The 13771-nt window shown below is 39.6% G+C and overlaps 1 protein-coding gene across 1 annotated transcript in view; it reads right to left on the minus strand.

The window, feature by feature from the left end:
• kaznb (kazrin, periplakin interacting protein b) overlaps positions 1–13771 on the minus strand; it is a gene marked incomplete at its 5' end in the record, with an annotated part of 81871 nt that overhangs the window by 31286 nt on the left and 36814 nt on the right. Inside the window, one exon of the mRNA XM_083892931.1 lies at positions 1609–1716. Coding sequence (XP_083749057.1) covers positions 1609–1716 — 108 coding nt within the window. The remainder of the gene's footprint in view (positions 1–1608; positions 1717–13771) is intronic.

Raw genomic sequence — 13771 nt, forward strand, 5'->3', positions numbered from 1 at the left:
ACGAAAATGAAACAAAAACTATTATACAGCGACTAGACAATGCAGGAGCACATAATATGTATAAAAAAAGTGGATTTTAGGTAATATAAACCCATAAATACTACATAGTGTCCCTTTAAGCATGAATAAAAAATAAATTCATAATTAAGAATGCATGAATACTCATTATTTATAACTGCGTTCATAGACTACATACTGATGAGTATTCGTGCGTTATAAATAGCGCTGGGCACTTTAACGGTGTTAACAACGTCAACGTTAGCGCGTGTTGACGCGTTTCCATGACGACTGACTGGAAAAAGACGCGCGAAACGTCACGTTTTTTACGTGCCCAGGGACCGGAGTCCAGGCACCGTTTACCAGTTAGCCCCGTTAGCTTTGCTAGCGTCATTAGCACACCTAAAGTCGAACCGGAGCGGTCTGTTTAACAAACGAAAAGAGCAGCGCTACAAATAACCAGCTGTGTACCTGTGTACTGCCTGTGTGTGCCTCTGTGTTTAACGTTACTTTAGAGACTAATTTTAACAATCAGGAGACACGTAAGTCAGCAAATGAGACACAGGAAACTACGTCAGCGTCACTGAGGCTCCGGCAGCTAACAGCAGTTAGCATTTGGAAAAGGAAATTTGGATTTGGAAACCGCCGTCATACATAAAATGATCCACTGGACACGTAAATCCTCTGAGGCTGGAGGTGTGTGTAGAACTCTGTGCTGCACTGTGGAGCCAAGAATAGAACACTTCGCGTGACGTCACGCGCATCCTTTTCCGGTCAATCGTCATGAAAATGTGTCATGTGTTAACTGTTAGAACTGTTTTCATATATAGGGCGCACCGGATTATAAGGCGCATAAAATAGAAGATATTGCAGTCAAACGTTTGACTGGGGTTTACGTTATGCATCCACTAGATGGAGCTGTGCTATAGGGAATGTCAACAAAACAGATAAAGTCAAACTTTACCAATTAATCCTTATATAAGGCGCTCCGGATTATAAGGCGCACTGTCGTTTTTTGAGAAAATGAAAGGCTTTTAAGTGCGCCTTATAGTGCGGAAAATATGGTACGTATATGCCATGCAGGTTTTCTCAGTCATAAACTACATCACATCATTTTATTTCATTTCAAAGTCTATTGAAGAGTTTTCTTTTTGTAGTTCTAAAATGTCATAAATGGGACAAACTGTAGTTCTTTAAATATAGTGTATGTGTAAAACTTTATACATGATATTAACTCCAGATTAATTGTATTTGGGTGGAGAAGTGATAAAATGGCTCTTTTCATTCTAAAGGTCGCAGACCACCTGGTATAGGGTTTTGTCGCGTAAGACATCGGTCTCAGTCTTTTTCGCCAGCGACTCTGTGCTTTATAGCGACAAAACGTGTTATTCAGCTGCAATAAATCCGAGCCTTCGGCGAAATCGCTAAAGCCCCTCATGGCCAAAGAGCTGATGGTTCACACCCTTAACCTGCTCAGCCCTTCTCCCCACAGTTAACTTCCCCTGTCGGGCCGACAGCTTTGTGCCATTTAACTGCCAGGATAAATCACTCCGCACACGTCCTCCCCGTCACACGAGAACAACGCTTTACATTTTCATGCCGTCGACGTACCTTTGCCTAGCGAGCAATCTGGAGTGCCAAAGTCCATCAGGCTAGATATCTCTGTCGGGTAGCACATGTCTGTCACCACCGTCTTGTGTCTGTGATGTACTGATGGATCTGTGGAGGGAGGGAGGGAGGGAGGGGTGAGGGGGGGGGGGACAAAAAAATGAACAATGAATGCAATTTCACAGTCACTTAAACCAAACGTCGCGCCGTCATCCAAACTTTCCCAGCCAGCGCCGTTTCAAACATGTAGCGACGGTGATAAGTGGAGCGGCGTTGTGTACGGCGGTGAAGCCTGAGCGGGCCTGTTAAATCCGGTAATTCGTTCTGACGCGATCGACGATTCGCCCGCACACACCTCTCTGAGCTCTCGGGCAGATGGCAAATGTGCGTGAACCTCTCTTACAAATCGCCGCAGTTGTGTGAGCGGCATTTCAGAGCAATAATAGCAACACGAGGCCGCATTTAGGAATCGACGCGTGCAAATTTCACGACATTAAAACGCCTGGTGAACTGTGGCCTTACTCCTAATACATCTTTCTTATTTCCTCAAATAAAATCCGACCATTTATGTTTTTATTCCAGCGCTCCATACATTCACCTATAACGATTCAATTAGATATATTATACACTTTTTCTCCTAGTGAACCTAGTTCCCTGGTGTCCTAATGAACATGTCTGTGACATGCTTTGGTCAAAATACCTTAAAGGTGAAGTGAGTAGTTTATAGTGCCATCTAGAGGAGAGGCTGAAATTTACAACAAAGACCTGCTCCTCTGCTCACCCCCTCCCTTCCCTGAGCGCTACGGTATCCTCAGAGGGTCAAATGTCGTCCTCGTTGTCTTTCTCCGTGTCAGCAGATGAGGTTCGTGAGGCGAGGGAGAGGGCGGAGCTACCGCGGCCGTAGCAGACGAAGCGGAGAGAGTGGAGGCGGGACTTCAGCTACAAGTAAAGAGACGATTGATTTGTTCTCTCGCGTTTGTCCTTACAGGCTCCGGTAGAAACATGGCGTCTCGCTGCTAACAGTGGCTATGCAACCGCGGTCCGCGACCGTGTTATTTTACATGACTTTTTGAAACACTACGAAAATGAAACAAAAACTATTATACAGCGACTAGACAATGCAGGAGCACATAATATGTATAAAAAAGTGGATTTTGGGTTATATAAACCCATAAATACTACACAGTGTCCCTTTAAGGCGGACCACAAAAACATGACCGAGTCATATTTTTTCACACTCACAGGACCTCCAGATTCCCAAATATAAGTATTAAAATCATTAAAATGTTGATTTTGCATAATATGTCTCCTTTAAGGGCTTTTCCGCTCCTTTTCAGGTTTGTCTGATTGTCATTTTCTCTCCCTTCCACTAAGTTATTCCCTCAGACAAGAAAAGGCTTCACCTCGACGCGTTAAGCATCAGTCGCAATGAGAAGTGAGTGATTATCGGAGACAGCAAACATGTCTTGCCGTACACGTCTGCATCGGAATGGAAATGATTTTCCCCTTTAAGAGCACTTCACCTCCCGCTATCGATCGGAAAACTTTATGAAATGAAAGTAGTCCTGCTGAGGCTGTAAATGTCAGATTCCGAGTCAGATTGCGTGCGCGCGAATACAAAAAACCCTAAACAGTCGTCATCCGTGACGACAGCAACAAGCAATGACCTCACTCTTCTGTCCATGTTTCAACAGCCTCGTTTTTAAAAAGCGCAAGGTATTTATCTGAATCAGTGATACGCCCTCCTCATCCCCCTCCTCCGCGCTCCTGACCTGTCGATAACTGTTGAGGTGTTGTTTCGCTGACCTTTTCCCCCCCCGAGTCTTTAATATGGAGATTGGACAGCAGGCGGCCTCACGCTCTGCCCCCTCTGCCTTTACTTAGCGCTGGCGATAATGAGCCACAGACACAGAGAGGATGTGGCTGCTAAACGCGGGGACACGTTCACAGACAGTTAGTTTGAAGATTTAGACGGAGGCGACGGCTCGCTATCAATTTAAATATAAAGATGGGCGACGACAGTCGTCCCCTCGAGTCAGAGAGCTGGTATTTAAACACAAGTGCTGTTTCCTCGCCCACAGTAGGGTAAACCCTCCAGCAACACTGACTATTTAAAAGATAGATACAGGTGAACTATACTGAACTGCAGTTACTACTCTGAATTTTTGCCTTTTTTCCATAAAAAACGAAACATTTAAAAATCAACATATTCCGACCGTCTGAGCTTTTCATTGGCTTGGAAACACGTCACAGTTCAAAGTTCACTTCTGCACAATTATCGCTACTTTATATCACTACTAAAAATGTGATATAAAATGAATCATAGCTTTGACTCAACAACACATAAGAAAAGCCTTTTTTAAAGCCTGAATATGTGACCTATAAAGACACACCCCCAGGATGTCCATATAAGGAGTTGCGTATTTTTCCCAAGGGTTAATTCAAACAAATGGTATTTTAAATATGTTTTATACTGTTCAAATTTTAACGTGCAAACTCTGGTGTACAACTAGGGAGTTTTTTTCCTCAATTATACTCAATTTATTCTTCATTTTAAATTGTTAGTACGCTATTTTAACATGCAGTAAATTGTTAATAGCTGCCAGATATTGATAGTTATTCTGGAAAAATGGGCAAAACCACTTAGTTGCAGGATATTTTAACACATTTTTAAAGCCTGAATATGTGACCTATAAAGACACCCCCCCAGGATGTCCATATAAGGAGTTAAGTATTATTGACAAGGGTTCATTCATACAATTCTTTGGGTTATGACCAAATACTTCAGCCTCAGCTGTATTGTGTGTTGAACTATGATCTCGTATTTGAATGTTCGATGTATCGCAGACGACACTTTGCGTTAGCGTAATTACGCAACGGTTCGTGCTATCGGAAAAAAATTCCAACTGTTTCTGAAAGCTGAGAAACGTGGTTATTCTAGTTTTGGCCTGTTTTTGGACATTGTATTTGAATGTCTTTTGTGTTTCAAGGGGAAACCGCTGCTGCGAAAGGTTATTGAATTGACAGGGAGCGGAAAGCACAGGAGCACACAAAGAATTATGAGGATTGTGATGCCGACTAACACCACAGTGGTTTAAACCCTGAGTTTAAACCACTGTAACACCTTCAGCCTCAAAATCTGGCAGTTATTTACAATTTTACTGAATGTTAGAATATTCTATGTACAGTATAAAACACGTTTAAAATAACAATTGCTTGTGTTTGGCAACACGTTAGATTATGGAACACGTATTCACCATTAACTAGGTGCTTATTAACATATGTAAGTAGCATACTAGTCCTTTATTAGTACTCATTAAGCACGTATTAACACCTTTTCCAACATAACCTTATTCTACATCTATTATGACATGGAGTAAGATTTTTTCCAACATAAGATGTTAATACATGCTTAATATTTACTAATAAAGGGCTAGTATGCGACTTATATGTATGCTAGTAAGCACCTAGTCAATGGTGAATATGTGTTCCCTCATCTTAAGTGTTACCAAGTCTTCACTACAGATGCAAACTTGACTGGTTTGATCTAGTTTTCTTGTTATGTTTAAAAAAAAAAAAAAAACATGAATGGTAACCTGTCTCTTTGATGGCTGCTCTACCACTTTGGTCCAAATTGAAACATTTCACAAACAGATGAAATGTTGTGTAATTTTCCCTGATGCACCATGACAGTGAGCTGACTTTACTCAAAAAACAAAAAGCATTTCCGAATTACTTGAAATTCACCATCATAATAGTCGGCATCGCCCTGAACTAGGATCCATTGAAAATATTTGAAAACCTCTTAAGGAATAATTTTAATGATTTTTTGAAATTCAGGAAATGATCAATTTGCCCTGATGCACTTTGACAGTGAGCTGACTTTCTTCAAAAACAAAAAGTATCTCGGAATTACTCAAAATTTACCTTCATAATAGTCGGCATGGCCCTGAACAAGGATCCATTGAAAATATTTGAAAACCTCTTAAGAAATAATTTTAATGATTTTTTGAACTTCAGGAAATGATCCATTTGCCCTGATGCACTTTCACAGTGAGCTGACTTTCTTCACCAAAACAAAAAGTATCTCAGAATGACTTGAAATTCACCATCATAATAGTTGACATCATCCTGAACAAGGATACTTTGAAAATACTTGCAAACCTCTTAAGGAATAATTTTTATGATTTTTTGAATTTCAGGAAATGATCCATTTGCCCTGATGCACTTTGACAGTGAGCTGACTTTCTTCACAAAAACAAAAAGTATCTCAGAATGACTTGAAATTCACCATCATAATAGTTGACATCATCCTGAACAAGGATACTTTGAAAATATTTGCAAACCTCTTAAGGAATAATTTTTATGATTTTTTGAATTTCAGGAAATGATCCATTTGCCCTGATGCACTTTGACAGTGAGCTGACTTTCTTCACAAAAACAAAAAGTATCTCAGAATGACTTGAAATTCACCATCATAATAGTCGGCATCGCCCTGAACAAGGACCCATGGAAAATATTTGAAAACCTCTTAAGGAATAATTTTAATGATTTTTTTGAAATTCAAGAAATTATTCATTTGCCCTGATGCACTTTGACAGTGAGCTGACTTTCTTCACAAAAACAAAAAGTGTCTCGGAATGACTTGAAATTTACCATCATAATAGTCGACATCATCCTGAACAAGGATCCATTGAAAATATTTGCAAATCTTTAAGGAATAATTTTAATGATTTTTTGAATTTCAGGAAATGATCCATTTGCCCTGATGCACTTTGACAGTGAGCTGACTTTCTTCACAAAACACATATCGTCCTCAGAGGATGAATCACACAGACTTCGGTGAAAATCTTCCATAGCAAAAATAATCTAAAGTGTTACCTTGTGTTACCTCTGGTGACAAAGATGCTGATTTGCCTGCTTCTTGCAACAGCATGAGTGAAATTACCTTAATAAAAATAATATGAATGCAAAATCGCAATTTTTCCGCTAATTGTCGGTGCTTAAAGGGTTAAAGTGTCTTTAAAAAAAATCATCTCACTTATCAAATCCCCATCTGTCACTCATGGGCTGGGGTTATATGAGGAAACAATGCTTCACAAGCTAACATGAACAGAAAAGCTGATGCTGCAACAACGTTGTGAACAGGTGTTCCACTTAGTCACGACAATAACGACTGTGAGTCACTGGGAACCCGACGGTGTCGCGTCAAAATGGGATTCAATCACTATTATCGTGATTATTATTATTATCATCGTTATGATTATGTTCCGCACACCTGCGTGTGTCTGCCCTCCTGATGGTGACACGGTAAAAAATACCTTTTAAACAAATCCCAAAAACAACACAGGCACACAGCTGTCCTCTCGAGAGCAGCCGGAGTCATGAAACAAAAGGTGAATGGCGGTATCAAATGTTGGGCTTTTCAAAACAGCTGCACCTATCAATATGCGGCGAAACCCACACAACAAACAAACAAACAATAAAATGCGTTTACCGCCTTTGTTCTGCTCCTCCAAAATAACAAAGCTATCGCCTCGTTCAAACCTGGCATTAACATCGTTGATCTGATCCCGGGTGTTTTGTACGGCCTCTCATGGCCGGTATTAAAGGTCACATAGAGTGGTCCTGTTGCACATATATGTTAGTTATGGAGGTCTACTTACATATATTAACTTGTTTTTATGCTCAAAAACCTCCTAGTTGCTGTAAACGAGCCGATAGAAATCCTCTTTTCTGACGCTGTTTTTCTGCTGCGAGATTTCAGAGTGAACTTTCACCCCCAGAAGACAGAGTCTTGTGATTGTTCCAGTACTATCCAGCACATCCATTCTCAGAAGCGCAGCGCCCCCCTCTGGAACGGCGGATGCACTGCTACTCATTATCAAAACATTGTTTTAACAGTGTTTAAAAATAGCTTCTTCACGACTCCCCGCCGCAGTCCCTTTTATGACTTTAAACCGGAGTCAGACCCAGAGTCAGAAGACACTGTTGCTCGTGAAACACCTCCACAACGGACGTTATTCTTCTTCTGCGGTTCAATGTACGTAACCGGATGTGCCCGGACTAGTGCCCGGAGCAGGACGATCGGTTGTTCAGGAGAACCGCTGTTTACGTAACTATTACGGGATTTTCAGTGATCTCATTGAGCCCCGAGATTACAATAAAACACAACGTTCTCAGCAGTGGCTGAACTGTTTGTTTCGAACCGTCAGGGCTTCATAAACAAGGTAATGACGCAGATACACACCAAAAAAAACAGCGATAATAGGAACTTCCGGTCTAGTTCCGCTTTAAAATACATCGGAACTAGCTTCACCCGTGCTGCGTTCAAATACACTGAGTTACACACAGAGACAGACTTCCCTCGCATTTATAGATAGATAGATTCCCTGCAAATGAAAACAAAAAAAAAACAACCTGACAGCGTTACAGGGGGGAAAACTCCCACTAGTTATTATAAGAATATGCTGAGAGAACATAACAAGAAAAGAAGGCAGTGAGTGTGTTTTAGCAGGAGATGGAGTCGTTCCTGTACAGTGAGAATATTGTAAAATGATGTGTTGAACACAAACCTGTAAGGGCATCACATGCTATAATTACCAGGCCCTTCACCCTGCGTGTGTGTAAAAGAGTGGGCTATACTGTAGCTTTAAAGCTCCCATAGAAACGGAAGTACCAATTAACGCTGTTTTTGTTGGTTCGTATCTGCGCCATTACCTCGTTTATGAAGCCCTGAAGGTTCAAAAACAAACAGTTTCAGTCACTGCTGAGAACGCTGTGTTGGATTGTAATCTTGGGGGCTCAGCGAGATCTCTGAAAAAACCCGTTCTGGTTACGTAAACTACACTAAAACACTAGTCCGGGCACATCCGGTTGCGTACATTGAACCGCAGAAGAAGAAAAACGTCCATTGTCCAAAGTCATTAAAGGTACTGCGGCAGGGAGTCGTGACGAAGCCATTTTTTGAAACACTGTTAAAACAATGTTTTGATAATGAGTAGCAGTGCATCCACCGCTCCAGAGGGGGGAGCTGCGCTTCTGAGAGCTGGTGTGCTAATTATGTCACTTCCAGGTATTGGCCAATCACAAGACAGTTGGGAAGGCTCTCTCGCTGGCTGGCCGGCCAATCACAACACAGTTCTGTCTTCTGGGGGTGAGATTTCAGTCTGAAACGGCGCGACTGAAGAGAGCTTCAGTGAGGAGAGATTTCTATCGGCTCGTTTACAGCAACGAGGAGGTTTTTGCCCATAAAAACACGTTAATGTATGTAAGTAGACCTCCATAACTCGCATATATGTGCGATAGGACCACTCTATGGGAGCTTTAAGTGCTGATTGGCTGTCAGAATCAAAGGTCACGTTATTGTTTCCACGTTCATGTTCTCAAAAACCTCAATGTTTTTGGGTCTTGAACGATAGCGTCGATGAGGGTTGTGGTGGAGATTAAAATCCAAAAGCCTTAGCAGTGGATAATGAGGGGATTTGTTGTGTTAATTGCTTATTTTATTCACATAGCTGAGAGAAAGGCGATTAAAAAAAAGCGGTAGGTAAAAATGCACCCTAAAAAAAATTATTGTGTGGCACTGTAATGTTTCCCCATTGGCAAACAATAACCGTACTGTTCAAATTGATGTTATTATTATCCCTCATGCATTTAAACTGACATAAGACATCATATGAGAAGAATTTAGAATTTCCCAGCAGTGCAGGCAAGAAACTAATTAGGAAAACTAACTGATGTGATTCTAACCTTTGGCAAAAGACAGAGCCAGAAAACATCGCCCGGTTATAAAAGACAATGGAAATGAATTTGATGAAGATATTTATTTTTAAGCTAATTACTTGTTTCAGTAATGTTGACATCCGTCATTTGGTGGTTTTGTTGTGTTTAACTATAATTTAATTTTTGCTGCATGTAAACATGCCGGACTGTCTTTGTGAATGAGATGATTCGTCTGAGGCGAATTTATCCTAATGAATAAACGTTCATGAATGGAATTTCACTGCAGGGCAGACAATGAATGAATGAATGAATAAATTAGTGAGAGCTAAATGATGTGAATTCTTTTTGGATTTTTAACCTTTGGCACCAGACTGAGTCCTGAAAACGTTTGCCTGCGCGGTTACATAAGACAATGATGTTGAGTTTAATCAAGATATTAAAAAATGTCGGAGAATTTCACTAAGGACGCTGATCATATCAATGACCCCCAGCACTCACGGGTCCCTCCTCTTATTATCAGACACAAACACATGGAGCTTGTTAAAACCCCAGCATTCAGAACTCTGTAAAACTAATTACACATCACCACAGAGCGTATGCCCACTGACAGGCATGATTAATAATTCACTTTAACAGTAATTAATATTAATTAATATCAATTTTTGAAACAGAAAATAGGGATCGAGTTAAAATAAACCTTTATTCATCATCTTAATAATATGACATTTCGAAAATTGCACCAGAAACGGCTCTATAAAGACAGCTGTAAAGCATGTCAAATAATCATTATTTAACAACTGCAGTGACATACTATGGGTTGAATCTGATTCAGTATTCAACACACTCCACACCATAATAAAGGCAACAGGTAGATATTTCCTCTGGGACGGATTGAATGTTGAAAGTAAGAGTTATATATATATATATCGCAGGTCGAGCTGTCAAATCTCTGTTGCGCAACCCAAACATGCATCCAAACACGGCAAAAAAAAAGAAAGAAAGGAAATGTAATTCATCTCATGTTGTTCTTTGTCTGGAGCTGAAAACACACCGTCTATTAATCTGCGCTCATAACGACACACGACACGGTGAATTAATACTCCTCGCGCTCGCAGAACATTAGGCCTCGCTGCTCCAAGGCTGCTGTGATCCATAGTTTTTAGATGCTGTCTGTGTGCCGCCGTTACGACCACAGCACAAGCCTGCCCTGAGGAAACATGCACGATAATACCCTTCAGGGACACATCTATTACATCAATGAGTAGAAACTGCCTGTGGAAGATGAGTATCCAGGGTTACCGGTGTTAGGGCTGACTTTGCTCAGCCAGCTCTGCAGTTGTGTTGCATTTCTATCAATTTTTATAATATCGGTGGCAAAACATTAGATAAATAAATATAAAAAGCAACACAGAGTAAGCTGAAATACATTAATGAACCTGCTGGAATCCTGTTCATTATGGGGAAACTACAACTTTTCTCCAGCTAATTATTTGTAAACACAACCTTTTTTGAATCACAGTAGAAGTGTTTGGAAGTGCATATTAATGGAGGTTATAACACAGTTTATAAAGCAATATATAGTCTGATGAATGTGATGAAAAAAATTATAATTTTCACCAATTATAAAAACATTGTAAGTTAGCATGTTGTCCAAAATATGACCAATTTTTTTGAAAAAAAAAAATTTTGGGGAAAAAAAAAATGTGGTCCAAAATTTTACAAAAACGTCATGCTATAGTATGTCATCCAAAATGTTTATTTCTTTTTGAAAAAAAATGTTTGCCGCAAAATTTGACAAAAATGGCATGTTGTCCAAAATTTGAAAATTTTTTGGGGAAAAAAATGTTGCTCCAAAATTTGACAATTTTTGGGGAAAAAAAATGTTGGTCCAAAATTTGACAAAAACGCCATCAGGTATGTCATCCAAAATTTGACAAAAAGTCATACTTTAGTATGTCGTTCAAATCTGAAAAGTGTTTTGAAAAAAAGGTTTTTTTTATGTCGTATGTCGTCCGTATGTTGTATGTCGTCCAAAAATTTGTTTAAAAAAAAAATAAAAAAATTTGGTCCAAAATTTTACAAAAACGTCATACCATAGAATTTTTGGTTGAAAATTTTAAAAATTGTTGGTAAAATTTGAGTAAAAACTACTCAAAATGTTTAATATCTATCTTGAATTTGTGAAATTTGGAAGGACATCACAGTTCAAATTTCACTAGGCTTGTTTTTATGAGCAAAAAGGGACTTCTGCACAATTATTGCAAGTTTAATTTTTTTTTTTTTTAAAACCTGAATATGTGACCTATAAACACACACCCCCAGGATGTCTATATAAGGAGTTGTGTATTATACCCACAGCAAATTACCATGGGTGCACCTGCGGCACAGATCCGTTCCGCATGAGCACTAAGGGTTAACAACAATGTTGTAAACGATGCAGAGTCTGAAATCCTGACAAACATAACTTCCACTGCATGAAAAATCCTCCAACACTGATAAGAGGGTTTATAGGTTTTCAAATGCTTTTACAAAAATAAGAATAATGAAAAAAAAGATTTTAGGAGACGGGGGCACATTTGTATGAGCGTCCTTCGAATTCAGTATCACACGCCGCACCTACTCAAAAATGATATCACCGCTGTGGTGCTCAACCCTGTGATTAAACTGAGCTATGTTGTTGTACTGACACTAAAACAGTTCGACAGGCTCAGGAGAGAAGAAACCACCTACACTGATTATTCATATCAATACCGCCAGGAAAACAGGTTTTATGATGTGATGGCTAACCCTGGAGTCACTGTGGTATGATGTAGTTACGCATCGCTCCTCTGCGACTGGTAGGTAGCTGAGCTACAGCAGAATCACAGCGTGGCTGACCTGCCAAATTGGAAGTCTGGAGCTTAAAGTAATACGTCTGTGGTGATTAATCCTTCACGTCGGCTACCGTATGGATACAAAAATGAAACAGATGTAGGTACTGTAAATGTAGAAGCAGTGAAAAATGGGAAACCCATTTTGGCCCCAGATAGTAAATATTTCTCTAACTCCAGAGGATTAGCTGCAGTCGTACGTTCACAACCTCAAGTTTCAGGTAGATTAACCAGTGTCTGACAGGATTCTGTAGAGAAAAAATAGAGTTCTTCTAAAACAGCTGTTTTATTTTGCCTGCAGAGAAATGGTGCTACTGGGAATCGATTTATTTTTACAATAGTACACAGATTGAAACAAAAAAACACTGCAGTACAGTGCAGACATAATACATTGAGACGAATATTAATCCAGACTGAAAGGGAAAAAATGAAATGAAAAAGTAAAATGTATTTCTATATTTAAAAGGGATTCTCAGTAGACAACCGTGGCGATAAACATATATTGTATACAGAACACACTCGTTTACACACAAATCCCTGTCTCTCACACACACACAGAGTTTATGGCTCATGTGGTGGACTCTTTGGGACTCAGCTGGTCACTGCAGGGCGTCATCCGCCCTGCCATCACCAAAAGGCTTTGCTGGACCTGGAAAGCTAGATGAGTGTGGATTTAGAGTGAAGATTAATCTGGAAAAATCTGCCTGGAAGAAATCCAGCAAAATACAACTCCAACAACAACAACAAAAATCCTTTGGCTGCTGAATGCACTCCTAATGCACAGGCCTTTCCCGGCGTTGCTGAGATGATGGCAGCAGTTGTCGTCACTGAGCTATTTAATATTGTATAAGTGTATAAGTAAATGTTATAGAATGTGACATGTTTCCTGACCTCTTCCTCCTTCAGACCAGGGAACTGATAAATAATATGTTCGCTCATGTCAAACATCCATCAACTCACCTACTCTTCTGAAGGTTTTCTATCTATCTATCTATCTATCTATCTATCTATCTATCTATCTATCTATCTATCTATCTATCTATCTATCTATCTATCTATCTATCTATCTATCTATCTAGCTTGTGAGATATCAAGCTGCAATCTATCTATCTAGCGTGCTAGTGTGCTAGTTAGCTTGCAAGACACAAAGCTACTATCTATCTATCTATCTATCTATCTATCTATCTATCTATCTATCTATCTATCTATCTATCTATCTATCTATCTATCTATCTATCTATCTATCTATCGTGCTAGTTAGCTTGCGAGATATCAAGCTGCAACGTATCTATCTATCGTGCTAGTTAGCTTGCGAGAAATCAAGCTGCAATCTATCTATCTAGCATGCTAGTGTGCTAGATAGCTTGCAAGACGCAAAGCTACTATCTATCTATCTATCTATCTATCTATCTATCTATCTATCTATCTATCTATCTATCTATCTATCTATCTATCTATCTATCTATCTAGCTAGTGTGCTAGTTATCTTGCGAGATACCAAGCTAAAATCTATCTATCTATCTATCTATCTATCTATCTATCTATCTATCTATCTATCTATCTATCTATCT

The sequence above is a fragment of the Microchirus variegatus genome (assembly GCF_963457635.1).
Source record: "Microchirus variegatus genome assembly, chromosome: 7".
In the NCBI taxonomy this organism is placed as follows: Eukaryota; Metazoa; Chordata; class Actinopteri; order Pleuronectiformes; family Soleidae; genus Microchirus; species Microchirus variegatus.